Source organism: Bidens hawaiensis, unplaced genomic scaffold (assembly GCF_021521415.1).
Source record: "Bidens hawaiensis isolate Kalapana, Puna unplaced genomic scaffold, B.hawaiensis_p1.1 tig00011860_1, whole genome shotgun sequence".
NCBI lineage: Eukaryota > Viridiplantae > Streptophyta > Magnoliopsida > Asterales > Asteraceae > Bidens > Bidens hawaiensis.
In genome coordinates, this window is record NW_027491945.1 from 354,584 (window position 1) to 372,325 (window position 17,742).

The following is a 17,742-nucleotide window of genomic DNA, read 5'->3' on the forward strand; positions in this document are numbered from 1 at the left end:
ATCGGTAAAAATAGTGTCGGTATCGGCAAAGGTTGTAGTAGACCCTGGGATGCTAAATTTTCATGTTTAGCCAGCATGCACACGTCACAACCTCGAATCACCTGACACACCACCTTCGAAATTCCCCTCCAGAAGAACAACCCCTTAACGCGTTGAACCGTTGCCTTCACCCCCGAGTGACCCCCCATCGGAGATTCATGACAGATTTTGACATTTCTTCTCATAAATTTGCGTCCCCACCTACCACCATACGAGTTCCCTTGGTTAACCACTTTCCATTCCACTTGAAGCTTGGCAAGTTTTCTCCATTTTTAAGCTTCTGTACCACATTCTGGACTTCAATATCTTTTCCTTGACTTTCAATAATTCTTTGCAATAGTAAAGGCTTTACTTGTGAAATAGCAGTAGTAAATAACGTGGTACCTTCAACGCGAGATAGAGCATCCACCAACATATTTTCCCTACCCTTTTTATACTCGATACAGTAGTCATAGCCCATAAGTTTCGCGAGCCATTTGTGTTGCAACGGTGTCGTCACATTTTGGGTTAAAAGGGTTTGAGGCTTCTCTGATCCGTGCGAATAATAAACGGTCCGGTGATAAGGTAATAGTGCCACTGTTTCACCGCCATCAAGATCGCAAGTAACTCCTTTTCGTATACCGATAATGCGTTCTGTCTCGATGATAAGGCTCTGCTTAAGAACGAGATCGAGTGGCGCTCCTGCATCAAGACCATTCCTAGCCCACCCGCTGATGCATCTGTCTCGACTACAAACTGTTTAGTGGGATCAGGTAATGATAAAACCGGTGCTGATGATAGGGCCCCTTTGAGCCGCTCAAACGAGACCCGACCCTCCTCACCCCAACGAAAAGCGTCTTTTTTTAGCAAATCTGTGAGAGGTTTAGCGATCATTCCAAAGGAGTGAATAAATCGCCGATAATATCCGGCTAATCCCAGAAATCCCTGGAGCTGTTTAAGGGTCTTTGGAATTGGCCATTGTTGCACCGCTTCGATCTTTTTCGGGTCCGTTTTTACCCCCTCCTCGGATATAATATGGCCCAGATATTCGACCGCTCGACCTCCGAACACACATTTAGATCCCTTAGCAAACAACTTATTCTCTTTCATTATGGACAAAACTTTCCTTAAGTGTTGGAGGTGCTCATCTTCACTCCTGCTGTATACGAGTATGTCATCAAAAAACACCAAACACTCATTTTCGCAGCATAGGCCTAAACACATGGTTCATAAGAGCTTGAAACGTAGCTGGTGCATTCGTAAGGCCGAACGGCATGACGAGGAACTCGTAATGACCCTCGTGGGTCCGAAATGCGGTTTTATGAACGTCTTCAAGTGTCATGCGAACCTGGTGATAACCGGAGCATAAGTCCAGTTTTGAAAAGAAAGAGGCGCCACCCAACTCGTCTAACAACTCTTCAATTAAGGGAATCGGAAACTTATCTTTTATGGTGGCTTCGTTCAATCGGCGGTAATCCATGCACATCCGCCATTGGCCGTCTTTTTTCTTTACTAATACCACCGAAGCTGCAAACGAACTCTGACTATTCCAAATGACCCCCGCGTCCAACAGTTCTCGTGTGGTCTTTTCTATAACATCTTTTTGAACCGCCGGGTACCGGTAAGGGCGCTGACTAATGGCTCCCGTTCTTTCCTTAAGAATGATACGGTGGTCAAACGGCCGTGTAGGAGGCAGCTCCTTTGGCGTTTGAAACACCTCGGAAAATTCTCGGGTTAATGCCTGCCATGTAGTATTTTCATGTGTTGGTTTCAGGTCACATATAACCTTAGAGTGGTAAGTCTTCTCATCTTTACCATTAGCCAATTGTAGGCTAAATAGTTGTAAACTCCCACCTTTAGTGTGTTTTTGCAACAGCTCTCCCATCTTTTCTACCGAAAATACTGACATCTTATTATTTTGCAACCCCTTCAACTCATACTGTTTCCCATCTACCTCAAACTTCATAGTCATTTTTTGAAAATTCCAAAGAATATCTTGTAAAGGAAGGAGCCACTGTATCCCTAAAATCATGTCATAGTTTTCCAATGCCAAAAGTAGAACCTCTGTTGTGTACCATTGGCCTTGCATAGTCCACTGGAAGTCGGTACACAACTGGGTGCAAATCAGTTGCTCCCCGTCCGCTACGCCCACCTTAATCGGTGTAATGCCCTTAACTTCACATTGCAATCGTTTCGCCAATCTACTGTCAAGGAAGTTATGGGTTTACCCTGAGTCAATAAGGATGTGAAGTTGGCGTGTACCCCTCGTGCCTTGAACCCGCATGGTTGAATAGGAAGGAATACCTGTTAATGCATGAATCGAAATCTGGTGCTCCTTCTCTTCGTCTTCGGGAACCGTTTCTTCCACAATCGGTTCATCCTCATCCTCTATCTCAATAATGTACACCTGATTCCTATTTCGAGCGAATTTATGTCCGGGCACAAATTTTTCTGTGCACCAAAAGCACTCCCCTTTTGGTCGCTTTTGTTCCAACTCTCTACTCGAGAGGCGACGTGCACCCCCCGTTGGTTTAGTACCGTTAGCTGGTGTTCGGTTTGGTGTTGGTAAAAGTGGTAGTTTGGTAGCATTGGTGGGTGGTGTTATCTTTGAACTAGGGCTGCTCTTTGTGGTTCCGACCGCCCATTTCCCTCTGTTAAATTTTTCTTCCAAAGTCTCCATTGTTTAGCGCTTGACCATTGTTTAGCGCTTGAGTCTTAGCCAGCCCATACGCCTCGTGCAAGGTGCGCAGTTTAAACATCTTAAGTGGTCCACGGATATCCGGTCGAAGAGCCTTGAGATAGAGACTAATAGCTTGAGTTTCAGTGAGGGTTATCGTGTTCAACATAGAGTCGAATGTGGTGTTGAGCTCATGGAGGGTACCGGTTTGGTTGAGGGAAGCCAATTCTTCTAGGAGATCTTCAAACATAGCATTAGAAAAACGGGCCGAGATAGATCTCACATAATCTTCCCACAGAACTTCAGAGACGGTAGCGCCACGTATTTTCATGAAACCACGATGCCATTTGAGTGCATCTCCTTCCAAATGAACGACAGCACACCAAGCTTTACCTCGTCGGGGATCTCGTCCATCGCGAAAAAGTGTTCGCAACGGTAGATCCAACCCTCGACATCTTCTCCCGAGAACTTGGGAAATTCAACCTTCCCGATTCGCAAGGGCCGGGTACCCTTCGAGTCGGCGTCGCTGGCAGAGAACGACGAACCGGAACTAAACCGACCTCCACCGGACTGAACCGACTTATCCCGTACAGCCTTTAAGATCTCTTCTTGTTGCTTGGAGGATTGTTCGTGTTGCTTCATTAGGGCCGACAGTGTTGCTTGGATTTCCGTAATCGCCTTATCGTGACTCTTGAGGGTGTTGTCGACATCTTGGTTGCGAGTATTCGTCATGGTAACGAGAGATTCCGATAGGAGATCAGAACGGCTCTGATACCCTTGATAGGTCTAGAACAAGAAGCTAAGAGATAGAAGGAAAAACCGATTTCTGGATGCCTCCAGGAATGATCGACGCTAGGTTAATTAACCAAAGCATCATAATGTTCAAACTTACAAAAGAAACCCAACACAATATTGAAAGATCCTAATGATCCTTGGAACATGCAAACCAAATAGTAAATAAGAAAAACATTAAAAATGGAAACGAGACTCATTAAGCATATCATGTTAGGGTTTTTCTGGTGATTAACAAGGTACTATCCGACCTGATTAACCAGTCTACCCGGCTAGTAATTTGAGTAAAATTAACCGGTTACTAAATTAACCGATTAATGGTTAACCGAAATTTGCATGTCTACTAACCACAAATTGGTACATGGCAAGGTTTATGGGTGAAGGATTCAACCCGCCAGACACGATTTACACCCTATAATTTTAAAATTTAGTAATGTACTCTAATCACCATTAATCGGTTAATTTAGTAACCGGTTAATTTTACGCAAATTACTAGCCGGGTAGACTGGTTAATGGTTAACCGAAATTTGCATGTCTACTAACCACAAATAGGTACATGACTAGGTTATGGGTGAAGGATTCAACCCGCCAGACACGATTTACACCCTATAATTTTAAAATTTAGTAATGTACTCTAATCAATACTCTAATCACCCAAGTTAAAACCTTTTTGTAAGGCTGTAAACGAACCGAACAAACACGAACAAGGCCTTGTTCATTTTCGTTCGTTAAGAAAATAATATGTTCACGAACACTTAAGGAACGAGCTTTTATGTTCGTGTTCGTTCATTAAGGAAATTAATGCTTTCACGAACACAAACGAACGCAAATCAAATCGGCAGAGCCTAGAAATTGAGACCGATGTATTCATCAATGTGAATAATGAAAGCCTATAAACGAATCGAATGAACACGAACAAGTTTGTTCATTTAACTTTAAAAGAATACGGACACTTAATCGAACAAATATTTATGTTCATGTTCGTTTATTTAAAGAGGGACACTTAAGCTCATTTGTTTAAAATCTAAACGAACATAACTAAACAAAGATAAACGAACATGTATGAACAAATGTAAATGAATATTAATATAAACAAACTTAAATTAAAATACTTAAATAAACACAAATTAACGAATATAAAACCTTTAAGCCGATGACCTATCCATATAATATTCAATTATTTTCTATTAATTATAAACAAACATAAATAAACAGACATAAACGAACGTTCATGAACATAAATGAACGAACAAAACATGTGTTCATGTTCGTTCGTTTAATTAAACGAACACAAAATTTTTGTTCATGTTCGTTCGTTTATTAAATAAACAAACATAAGCGAACTTCCCGCCGAACAGTTCACAAAAGTTCACCGAGCGTTCGGTTCATTTACAGGCCTACCTTTTTGTAACAACTTGGATATATTATATGCCAAACAGATTATATAACAGCAATCACGTCATCCTATTCCAACATGAGGTGTTACATGGTTCAAAATGCTCTTTGCTCTGCAAAGACAAGATCCAATAGTCTCATCATCGCGTCACTTGGATATGTGTGCGGTCTTTTTTAGCATAACGGTCAGACCCGACCCAACGACTTGAATGTATGGTAATCACATCCCATCCCTTGGAGGTGATTTATGAACCAACTAAACATGACATTCATTGTAAACCCAAACACGTGTTCACAACTTATTTTCATGTACACCTAATAGACCTTAGAGCGAAGGTAGTTCGGACCACCTTCTCTTGACTTCAGTTTTTGACCGAACCTCTTTAAGCTTTCCATCGGTTCCATAATCCCGTTCCATGACAAGATTAATCCCTTCATCAGAATACCACCCGACACCAATACACAAGATCCCGTCTTTATTAACATCAACATAACCTGTGACACCTCCCGGCAACCAAAGCATTGTCACATCCACCAGGTCTGACATCTCTTCCTCACCAAAGTAGACCATACTCTCAGGCAAGTTTCTTTTCTTTAATGTTTCTGTACAAAGATAAACGTATGGTGGGTCGTCGTTTTCTTCTGTAGCTGTTTCTTCGCCATAAACTGGTGTGGCGCTTGTTTCGAATACCTTCCAGGTTCCGCTCAACTCCGAGGGTTGGACTCGTTTCCGTTGAGAAAACGGCTTCACAGTAAAGTCCACATCACTGTTTGCATAGCAAAAAATAATAAGAATAATATTGACATTTACAATAGAGATGTCAAGATAAACAGGCTGGGCATATCAAAACGGGTTGGGGTCGAAAAGAATATTTTTCTGTGCGGGTCAAAACAGGCCAGGTCAGGTTATATGATTAGAACAAGGTTTAGATATAATTAATGTGTTAATTATGATTAGAAAACAATATCCAGTAATAATCATTTTTTTAATAACAATTTAGAATGCTGTAAACGTTACAATTAGACTTTGCGTAGCTTTCAACCCGATATGCATGTTCCCATTTTAGCTAAATGTTTGAGATACAATATAACCCAATTCATGTAAGGTTCTATAGTATAGTGGAAATATGCATCATACACTTGCTAGATTTTACAAGTTCTTTTATGCTTTAAATACACCAGGTTGACGTATAAACACTCTATTGTACATTCTAAAACATTAATATATATATAATATGTTAAATAAGATGATGAAAACTATATTGTTAAAAATGTAATCAAACATCATAAATAAAACAATTTAGGAGGTCGTGAGCAAAACATCACAATTTGGGGGGCTTTTGAGTCTCAACTCGTTCCCCTTTTAGCTTAAGAAATTTTATATATATCCTTGAAAACTTGCATATATTTACCCAACCAAAAAAATTAATATCAAATACATCCATTTCGTTAGGTACAATTTATAGTGACAATTAGACGCCTGTTTCTCGTTAAACTCCAAACTCTCATATCCTAGTGCATATTTCATGGGAACTGAACCACTAATTCTTCCAAAGGATCAGATGTATTTAAACAGTAATTGTAAAAGGTGAAGAAATACCTCTTGTCAGAAAGAGGAGCAGTACTGACCCATTGCTCTTCATAAACAGCAACCCTTAAGATCTGGATATCTGAACCTCCACCACTGAACTCTATGGTATGAACAATGCGCAGTCTCTTGTGGCAACCTTTAACCAAACACTAAACCATGAAACAGTGAGACAAAGAGCTACCTTAGACAATCAATTTAAGAAAATAAATTTCTTTTATGCCAAATCGAAAATCAGCCAAACACCAACCAATCTATGTTAAACTAATCGTATGGTTTAATTGATCGAACCTTCTCACTCACAATATGATCCATATATATAAATACAAGTTGACCTAATCTATATTTGGCAAATACAACACATTGACGATGACGATGGCGATGACGATGACGATGACGATGATGATGATGATGATGATAATAATAATAATAATAATAATAATAATACAATATATTACGAATACACCCCCCCAGTCAAAACAGGAGGAGACCGTATGTTGAAACTGATTCTGAAATCTTCAAACAAAACTCGTGAAAAACCCTTCGTGGAATAGATCAGCGATCTGGAACTGAGATGGAATGTGGAGGACTCGGACTTGGCCATAAGCTAACTTTTTCACGAATGAAGTGAATGCCAATCTCGATGTGTTTCGTTCGTTGGTGTTGGACCAGATTGGTAGATAGATATACCGCACTCACGTTGTCACAACAAACAAAGGTGGCTTTGGATGGAGGATGATGAAGTTCACCGAGTAGATTCCGGGGACAGCACTAGCAACCCCTTTATATTCCGCCTCAGCACTAGAACGTGACAAGATGAGTTGTCTTTTGAAAGACCTGTATAAAAGATTGTCCCTCATATAAACACGGTATCCTGAGGTTGAGCAACGGGTAGTATCCAGGCATCTGGCTAATTAGCATCGGTGTACGAGACGAGAGACCAAGTATCCGAAAATAAGGTTAGCCCCTAAGCTAAAGTCCCTAGAATATAGCACAATATGTGTCTAAGGGCATTCATATGAGTTAAACGGGGAGCGTGCATGCAAACGTGCTGAACCACATAACTTCATGAAAGTGAGGTATTGCAAAGCTCAACGCAGTTGGTGGTATTCAGTTGTGGATTCGAAAGGAATGCCATTGGTGGAGCTCATTTTCTGATTCGTGTCCACCGGGGTGACCGCCAGTTAGCAAGTAGTCATACCTGCACGTTGGAGTATATCTCACTAGCGTATTCTTGTTGGCTCAAAAGTAAATATACGGGATGCCTAGGAACTGTGATCGCAAAAAAAAAAAAAAAAAAAAAAAAAAACAGAAGCTGATTGGGCCAAGATCAATCATGGCAAATTTGTGGGCCAAAAGACAAAAAAAACGTTTATGAAGCAAATCCAAAGACGTGACCAAGAATATCAGAAAAACAAAAAGAGTTGTCAAGTCGGCTTTGCTAAAATCCCATATGGCATGCATAATCATACCACGCCTGTGGCGCTTGCTTGAGGTTGTATAAAAAATTCTTTAATAAACCATACATAATCAAGAAACCATGAATCCCGAAATGGCGAAAGCGCATGGGTTGATGCATGCAGACCGTCTCATCCAATTTCCCATGAAGAAAAGCATTCTTCGCATCTAATTGGAGAACAGGCCATAAGTAGAAACCGCAATACTAAGAACGTTTCTAGTGGTGGCCGACTTGACCATGGGACTAAACGTTTCACCACAATCCACACCGACTTGTTGAGATCGCTCATCACATACCACCGGCCTTTATATCTTTCCAACGATCCATCCGGACGTGTCTTGTGGCGAAATATCCACATACTTCTCCCAACATTCATGTTTGGATGTTTTGGGCTCACGTATCTAAATTTTAGCAAGATAGGTTGCTGATAGATGAAATAGGATGTCTTGGTACCAAATCACATCTATTTATCGTTAAGAGCACGAAACTCATCGAGCATGGCACTTCTCCAATCCAGGTTAGCTAGGGCATTGGTTTATCTACAAGGTAGATGAGAAACGGTGGAAGTGTGTAGATTGATAAGGTTGTCTAAGTTTAGAGATCCCGGAGAGGGGCTTAGTAATAGGTGAAGGTTTTGCCGTCTGCTGCGTCAGGATAGTTCATATTGTTAACACTTAACAGCAACTGTAGCAACCACTATAGCGCGCTACGTAGCAAAGTGCCGTTGTACCACTATATGATGCTTAGCGACCTAACAGCGCATATTTAGCAACTGTTAAACCTTTTTTAATATAAATAGAACTTTTAGGTTTTTTTATTTCGCATACAACACACCGCGGCGTTTCACATTTCCTCTGGAGTCTGGCGTCTTCCTCTAGTCCATTTTTTTCAGTCTCCACCAATTAGCACCTCGGTTCAAGGTTTGGCGTTTCTTTAGTGAAGTATGAACTTGATTATAAGTCACGAACTCTCTATTTTTCATCTTGAACACCACTTCCATATGTTTTTTTGTCTTTTATGATTAATAAACAATGGGCGATAGAACTAGAGAGGGAGTTGAGCCTGGGTGCACTTACGGGATTTTGGTAGAACGATCCAAGAACTTAGTGAGATGCAATTTTTGTTTCAGCAGGCGGGATTACAAGGCACAAGCATCACCTTGCTTGATATTCCCTAGATGTGAGTTCCCACTTAAGTGAAAATTGTATTCAAAGAACAACTTGAGAAGAATAAATGTGCAAAATAAGTGATTAATAGCATACCGCATTTTGACGATGTGGTTGATTTAAGAGAATATGAAATCTCTAGTAATCGTAGAGAAGGTTAATCAAAGGGAAAGAGGCTCGTTTCATCAGCTGGTTTAACGGCTAATGCTATTAATAAAAAAGAAAAAGCCCGTTATATCCAGTATTCAAGCCATCAGGCGGGCATATAGGGAAAGAAAGGGAGAAACTTAGTTCAAAGTATAGAACAAAACAAAGCCCAAAAGAAGCTAGACTTGATGTTGTGCAAAAATTTGCCGTTGGTTGTATGATGTGTGTCTTCCTTTCAATGCGGGGAAGTACGATTGTTTGGGGCCCTCACTTGAAGAGATTGGCTGGTAGGTCGCGATATGAAACCCCTTAGCAATCATGAAGTACATGCTCCGATATTGAAGCTCTCGTATCCCTACATCTGTATCTTACAATGCAAATGAATATCAATCTGGGAGGACACTTGGACTTTTGTAGCCCTTGTTATGTGCTGAGGAGGAAATACAAGATATGTGCAAAACAGAATAATAGATTTGTTTTAATGGTTAGTTGAAAAGATATAATTAAGTGATAATAGGTTTGCTGATGCAAGGATTTAACCAAAATCGTTATGTATACTTTTATCAACTATATTAACGCTGAAATTAATTGTTTTCGTTTTGCCAAAATTAGATAGGCAAACAATTGTAAAAAGTGGATCTCCTTTCAGTTGGTAGATCTTCCAGAGAGAACTGAAAAAATTTTATGAATGTGCACTGGATGCTCATCGGTTTTAAGATTCCTTAATTCAATCTATTCAGTTTGAGCTTTTATTTAACCCAAAACGAAAACCAAACCAATTTTGCATTGTAAAATATACCAAACCAAATTAATATTTATGCTGTGTAAAATCACTTTTGTACAAATGAGACCGGATTTTCAATCTGGTTGATTTTCGGGTAGAGTTGAGTTTTAAGAGATTCTATTACTGTTTTCATAATATATACACATATATATAAATTATAATATACAAATCAGTTTTCAGCTTGGTTCAATTTAAAAACCTATACTTCGAAAATCAAATCAAAAATCAGTATTGAAGTTCAGTTTTGGATCCCAATACAATTTGACTCCGTATAAGATTTGGTTTGATGTTCCTTTTCGGTTCAAACCGGAACTTGAGCACCCCTACATATGTATATAGTGTATTATGCAGAATTAAAAACAAATCATAAGATTCCTAACATTTCCACAAAAGAAAACCATTAAAAAGAACTTACTTGCTCAAACTTGAACGTCGGGGATAAAAAGTAGTTGGAATCATTAACTTCACCAACAGGTATGTCAACTGGACCCCTTGAATAAGAGCCATCCTACATAACAAAACATGTGGTTAATGATAGTGAACATAAGGAAAAAGATAGTGATCGGTCTTTTGAACTGTAATTGGTACTCATTTACTCCAAAACTTGTGACAATACAAATCTAGCCACACCATCAGCCCTTTACTAATAGATTGACAAGTGTAAAACAGGTAACATAAATACAACTAATTTTACCTCAAAAAACACAAGACCGGGCTCCATGCCCATAACATCTTCTTCCATCACGTCACTTGTTTCAAAGTCAAAAGACTCGAACTTTGGCAGTACATGGTTCATCTTACTTCCATCAAGTGCTTCTATGGTGGATAAAGACGTATCACCTTTACTTTTGTTTCCACGATTGTGCAACTGTTTATTCTCACCATAAGGATTCAAGGTAACCCAGTTCACTGTTCTTTGAATATGAGAGCTATGCCCTCCATTTGTTGATGGTACTGCCTCAACACGAGAAAGTGTGTAGCAGTCAAATTGATGCTCATTGTTTTTTCCAACCTCAATAGGTTCCATCTGAGCAGTTATAGGAGAGAATACTGCTCCCACTCCTTTCCATATGCCACTAACACTACTTGCAAATGTGTTCCATAGTGGCATGATTACAGGTTCCTGATAGATAAAAACCAATATCATTCAAACAAGTCAAGATTGAAGCATAAGATGAAACTAGCCACAAAACTTATCCTAAAAAAGAGGGCCAGGTTATCATATCTTCATACTAAGAAGCAACGTGACCCCAAACAACCTTCATATGATCATATGCTCATGTACAATTATCATTCACCATTGAAGGCAAAAACACATCAAACTACATATATTACTTCCACTTTTTATCAAGAGGAACAGTATATTTTCAAATATAAGAAGCAACTTGACACCAAACAACCTTCATATGATCATATGATTATGTACAATTATCACACATCAAACTGCATCAATTACTTCCCCTTTATGAAGAGGGCTAACATGTGCTACTAAACCAAAACTAACTTCCATTCTGCTTCCCCTAGTACTCAAAAGTCAAAACAAGTTATTAGTAATCCATAATACGAGATAGAATATATTATTAGTTTGGTTTTATTGTGATATCTTTACTATGGTTAGGAGATACGATTTGATTAGTATTTAGTTTTCCTTTGTCATTAGGAATACTGTAAATCTCGAGTTGCAAACGAACCAAACGTTCGGTGGGAAGTTCGTTTTCGTTTGTTAACTAAGGAATGAACATGAACAAGGAATTTTGTTCAATTAACTAAATGAATGAACACTAGCACAGAGGCTACGTTCATTCAATTGTGTTCGCTAACTTCGATAATGTGTCCGTTTACACCCGCTTATGTTCATTAATGTTTGTTTGCTTATGTTTACTCATTAAAGATTTTTAATATTTTTTAATGACTTTGCTAATCTTATAATACAAATTTAAGCAAAACTATTAACTATAAAACAAAGAGTATTATGTGACCAGTTTATAAGTAAAAGTAACATATGAATATGAATGTTAAAAAAAATGGTTTTAACTTATAAGTAATCTTCATTATGCCCTATTGGCAAATAACAGTCCCAACTTCACACTTTTCTGCTAGTAGTCCCAACTAAAGGCGTATTTTTTTCCAACAATCCGCAACTAACGGATGGTTAACTTCGTTAATCTATTGCTTACGGGGCACGTCTAGCGGACCATTGGAAAAAAAATACGCCTTTAGTTGGGACTGTTATTTGTCAATATGGCATAGTTAGGATTATTTAAAACCAAATTTTCTTAAAGGAAACATATGATTATTGCCACGTAATGCGGCCACATAGATGTTTATTGACAACTAGGCTTGCCACGTAAGCATTAGACTAACGGATGGTTAACTCCGTTAGTCGCGGACCGTTGGTAAAAAATACACCTTTAGTTGAGACTGCCACCAACCAAGAGTGAAGTTGGGACTGTTATTTGCCAATAGGGCATAGTTGGGATTATTTAAAACCAATTTTCCTAAGAAAAAAACATCAACACAACTTGGTAACCGGAATGACACTTGACACTAGCCATTTTTGTTAGCCAAATCAAATAAAACATTGTTTATATTCATTCACTTGTGTTCGTGAACCGACCGTTTACGAACAAGTTCATTTCCTTAATGAACCGATACGAACAAGAAATTCCATCGGGTTAGGTGTTCGTGTTCGTTTGTCCGGTCTGCTTACATCCCTAGCTCCGTCATTAATAAACAACACCATAAATGTTCATTACTCTGTAACAATTAACTTAAAATCACCTAACTAGCTCCTCAAATTCAAACCAAAATCATCAGCATAAACCGAAACCTAATATCGAATTCGCAATACCTGAGTCTGCAAAACCTTCTCTGTTTCAATTAACATCGGTCCAGAATCCAACACTCGTCCGTCATCACTCGCTCTATTTCTCCGTCTCTTCACCGTCGTCGAATTCCGTGCTTTCGTCCTCCGTCTATCTCGGTTTTTACCGCGGCTTCCGTTAGCGTTATCGTTATCGATGCTCCAAACGTTATCCTTCCCCTTCGCTGACGTCACTACCGGTCTACGGAGGTTTGTGTGCCGGACAGAGAACGGCTGCCGGAGGGAGGTTAAGGAAAGGTATGATGGAAGAAGCCCTAGCGACTGTGTGCCGGAATCCGTCCAGTGTGTTAATGACCACTGCATTCTTGTTGTGTTGCTACTGGAAGTTTTGCTGTAACGGTAAGCCAGGATATTGTTTGATATTTGTAATTTATTTAGGGGAAATATAAACGAAACTAAAATTGATTTACTTCTTTTCTTTCTAAAGTAAAAATAAAAACTTTATTGGTCGATAATAATTCCAACTTAATTTATTCTCACAAGTGGTTCTAAATTTAAAAAAATTGGCTCTCAATGGTTCCCTGTTAAAAAAACCTAACGTCGTTAAATTTTCTCCGAATTTCAAACTAATTTTTTAGGGCGTTTGATCGGAAGAAGGATACGAGTCGATGGATGTAAAACTTAGCTCGAAACGATACTCTAAACAACTTAATTTTTGTTAATTTTAAATTAAAACACCCGATTTGAAACACTAATCAAGCCATTTGAAGCTTCATTCCGAGCTAAGTTTTACGTTAATTGACTCATATCCTCCTTCCGATCAAAAGCCCTAAAAAACAGTTTGAAATTTGGAAAAAAAAAAACTTAACGCCTTTAGGTTTTTTTAACAATGGACCATTGAGAGCCAACTTTTTTTAAATTTGAAACCACTAGTGGGAATAAACTAAAGGGAGGTTATTATCGGCCAATAACTGAAAGTTGAGATTATTAAAATCTAATTTTCCATATAAGAAAAATTAAGTTGTTATCCCATGTCACTTACATTTTTATTAAATAATATTGTTTTACACTTTTATTATTACATTTTCTCTCTAATTCACTTAAAACCATTTTTAAATAATCTTCCTTGGTGAATTTCAAATTCATGTCCCTTGGTGGGATCATACAAAAAATATTGTATGAACCATACAGCCTCAAATATATTTTATATGATGCCTACCTCGAGCCTGACCCGAATCCGTCTTATGATCCGAAGGAAGACCCATGAGGCCAGCTCGACCCACCCGATTGACGTTATCAAGTTCTTTATTTGAATTTTGAATTCCTTAGTTTGTGGACTTTTGGCTTGGTATGTTTTATTTTCTTTTGGTTGTTTTGCTTTATTTAATAACGATTGTAATTGGGTGAAGGAGGATTAGTTTGGATTTTTATTTGAAGTTTATCAAGCTTGGGTATTCTCCAAGCTTGTTTCATTATATTTTTAAACTAACTTTTTTTTTTAATTTTAAATCTTTTGAGGGATAGCTATTGTTATGAAATACTTTTTCATTTTGTTAAAGTAGTTCTTTTATTTTGATAAAGGAGTGGGTGCATCTGCTTTATTATGTGACGTGTGTAAATATATATATATATTATTCATTAAAAGTTCTACATAAATTGGGTTTCAAAAAAGGTTTTCACCTACAACTAAACCACACATGAAAGGCAAGTACACCTATCAGGTATAATATAGTGATAGTAAGAACGGGATATCAATCCGTGGATACGATGGATTTTTTTATACTAAATCTTTGTTAACGTTTAACCTGTTAAAAATCACAAGCTAGTTGGTTTTAACTAAAATAACATGCAAAATATTACAACTAAGCTAACTAACACAAGAGAAACAATCAAAGAGAAATATCACTTTAATCTTGAATTCATGTAGCTACAAATGATGATAAGCATGAATGCATGGCAAGATCACAAAACGCATAAGTAACTAAAATCTCGCTAAAGATATCTAATCATCTGACCCGTCGGAAAGTTAGAATGGAAGATTGCAAGCTAACTACCCAAAGCCAGTCAAGTAAAATGAGTGATATGATTATGCCAGTGTTTATAAAGATATGGATCAGTTTCCTGTCACGGTTGACTAATCCAACAACTCTTTGGAAACAAGGGCGGATTTATTGTGGGTTCCCCGGGTTCACGGGAAGCCATTGATTTTCAAATTTTACGTTAAAAGGATATATAAAAAGTATCAATGAACCCATAAGAATTTTAGAAGTGAACCCATATCAAAAAGTTTAAGATGGTGTAGTGGTAAATTCCTTTAAAACCTTCCCAATCTATTGAATTTTGAAAGGTCTCAAGTTCAAGTCTTTCAAAACCCCACTTTAATTACATTTTTTTTTCTTTTTGGTAAACAATCACTATGCTATTAGTTTGGGTTTTATTTAAAATGTCTCAAGTTCAAATCTTTATAAATCCTATTTTGGTAAAAAAAATTTCTTTTTGGTAAACCATTATTGTGTATTTAATTAATTGGGGTTTTTAATAGCTAAAAATAGAACATTTTCACTTCTGATTATTTCCATACCTATTCATGCATCACGCATCCACAACCCATTTATTGTATTTTTTTTTATTTTTAATGACCTTACATGTTTTTTAAATTAACATATTATTTTATTATTATATCGTATTATATAATATTCTCCGACAAGATCCAACCGGCCCAAAAAATTTAAAGTTTGTTGGTGTGAAATTTGAACATCAAAAAAAAGGTGAACCCATATGAAAAAAAATCTTGGATTCGCCACTGTTTGGAAAGATAACATGAAAAACATATAATCCACCTAAAGTTATTTAAAGTAAGAAAAATCATACATTTCTTCAACTTATATCTTTCATATTAAGATTATACAAGCTAACAATTCGTGTCCACAAATCTAGACAAGCATAATACTAAATATGACAAAAACATAACAAATACTTTGTCTTTCCAAACATAATAAGGATGCACATACAAGAGTTTTCATAGTTAGACAAGACTTTATTCATCATTCCTAGTTAAATACCATAGATTAGCACAAAGACATACAAATCCATGGATAGATGCATAAATCATGAGTTTTCCAACATAGCACAATCATACATCTACAAGTCTTGAACAACAATCAAACTTTTGCACGCGCAATATCATTGAAGAATAATTATAAAATTGCTATAACACTAACACAATCCTTGCCAATAATCCATAAATGCCATCAAATGTTACTAAAATTCATTTTACTTAAAGTGAAACAAAGAGTTAGCTCATCATGAGCTCAAGAACAACATACAAGCTCGAAACTATAACAAGATTCATGGTTAATTTAACAAGAAATCAAACCAAAAGTCTAAACTAGATTATGTGTTTGATGAATGATGATCTTCTTAGTTGAAACCCTTGTTGGACGCTTGAAGACGGATGGAAATCACCAAATATTGGAGCTAGAACAGTGGGTTCAAGCTCCCCTGGAGCTCCTCTAAAAATTTGGCATCCCATTTCTGAAGAATGGTCTTTGGATTTTATAGAAAAGCTCAAGCGTGGCCACACTACTAATTTGACAAGGCCATGCTTCTTAGTTAGTGTAACATCCATTAATTTTTCAAACCCGAAAACTTGACCCGTTTAAATTTTTGGATATTCTTTTAATTTCTTAACTTGATCGTTAACCTTATTTTACGTATTTTATGCTTTAATCAAAGTCTAGGGATTAAAACTATCAATTTCTAAACTTTCTATGAAAACTTGTTCTTTGCGTAATCGCATGATCAAATTTAATAAAGTTCTCACTCATCATCTATATTATTTGTGGTGGTGGTGGTGGTGGTGGCGGTGTCGGTGGCGGCGGCGGCGGCGGCGGTGGTGGTGGAAAACAAGCATTTATTTAAGTAAACATATACAATACGTGTTGTGGTTTAAGACTCAAGTATAAATCATTTGAATTTGAATAAGTATGCAATGCCACCCCCAAAATGAAAGATGTAAAATAACTTATTGTAAGGCCCCGAACCCGGTGACCCTACTTTAGCGTCGGATTTACTCATAAACACAGTTCTTCAAATCAGAGTTTATTAAAACTTTTCGCGGAATATAAAACATCAATCATTTGTTACAAAACATTAAATCTTTTCTTTGATACCATAACACAAAACTTTATATTTAAAACATCTTTACTTCTTTCTTCAGATGCCAGCCGTTCAATCCATGCCGTGTGTCATCCTCATGCTAACTCTATAATCAGCTCACCTGCGTGCATACTAAAAGTCAGCTACGCTGAGTGAGTTCTAGTTAATCGAACGCCATACATTACATACACATACATACATATCTATAGATACATATCCATACTTCACTAGTTACCCTTCTGTTCTACATACATACTTGCTACCATACATACATACATATCTACAATCACTAACCTCAGTCTACCGAGAGTACGTTCATAGTTCACCGTCTATTCCTGTACTCAAGGTCGTGAACACGTACAAGGTTCGCAGTCCTTACCTATGTTCACCATTTATGGTACGTACAAGGATCGCGGTCCTTCCCTATACCATAGTACATCCACAACACGTACAAGGTTCACAGTCCTTCCCTATGTTGCAACCTAATTCATAGCACGTACGAGGTTCGCAGTCCTCCCCTATGCTACAAAATCAGCACGTATAAGGTTCACAGTCCTTTCCTATGCTGAAATACATCCACAACACGTACAAGGTTCGCAGTCATTCCCGATGTTGCAACCTAATTCATAGCACGTACGAGGTTCGCAGTCCTCCCCTATGCTACAAATACAGCACGTACAAGGTTCACAGTCCTTTCCTATGCTGACGCCTATCTACATTACGTATAAGGTTCG

At 37.8% G+C, this 17,742-nt stretch overlaps 1 protein-coding gene and 1 pseudogene across 1 annotated transcript; both read right to left on the reverse strand.

Moving 5' to 3' along the window:
- Positions 1 to 546: 546 nt before the first annotated feature.
- On the reverse strand, positions 547 to 1,128 carry LOC143539304 (putative mitochondrial protein AtMg00860 pseudogene; annotated as a pseudogene).
- Positions 1,129 to 5,147: 4,019 nt separating this feature from the next.
- Positions 5,148 to 13,080, reverse strand: LOC143539288 (uncharacterized). Its single transcript, XM_077032635.1, has 5 exons — positions 12,878 to 13,080; positions 10,721 to 11,149; positions 10,442 to 10,534; positions 6,483 to 6,622; positions 5,148 to 5,649 (listed from the first exon to the last, which is right to left on the reverse strand). Exons 1-5 carry the CDS (start codon positions 12,911 to 12,913, stop codon positions 5,208 to 5,210), a joined length of 1,140 nt encoding a protein of 379 aa, XP_076888750.1. The 5' UTR covers positions 12,914 to 13,080; the 3' UTR covers positions 5,148 to 5,207.
- Positions 13,081 to 17,742: the final 4,662 nt, after the last annotated feature.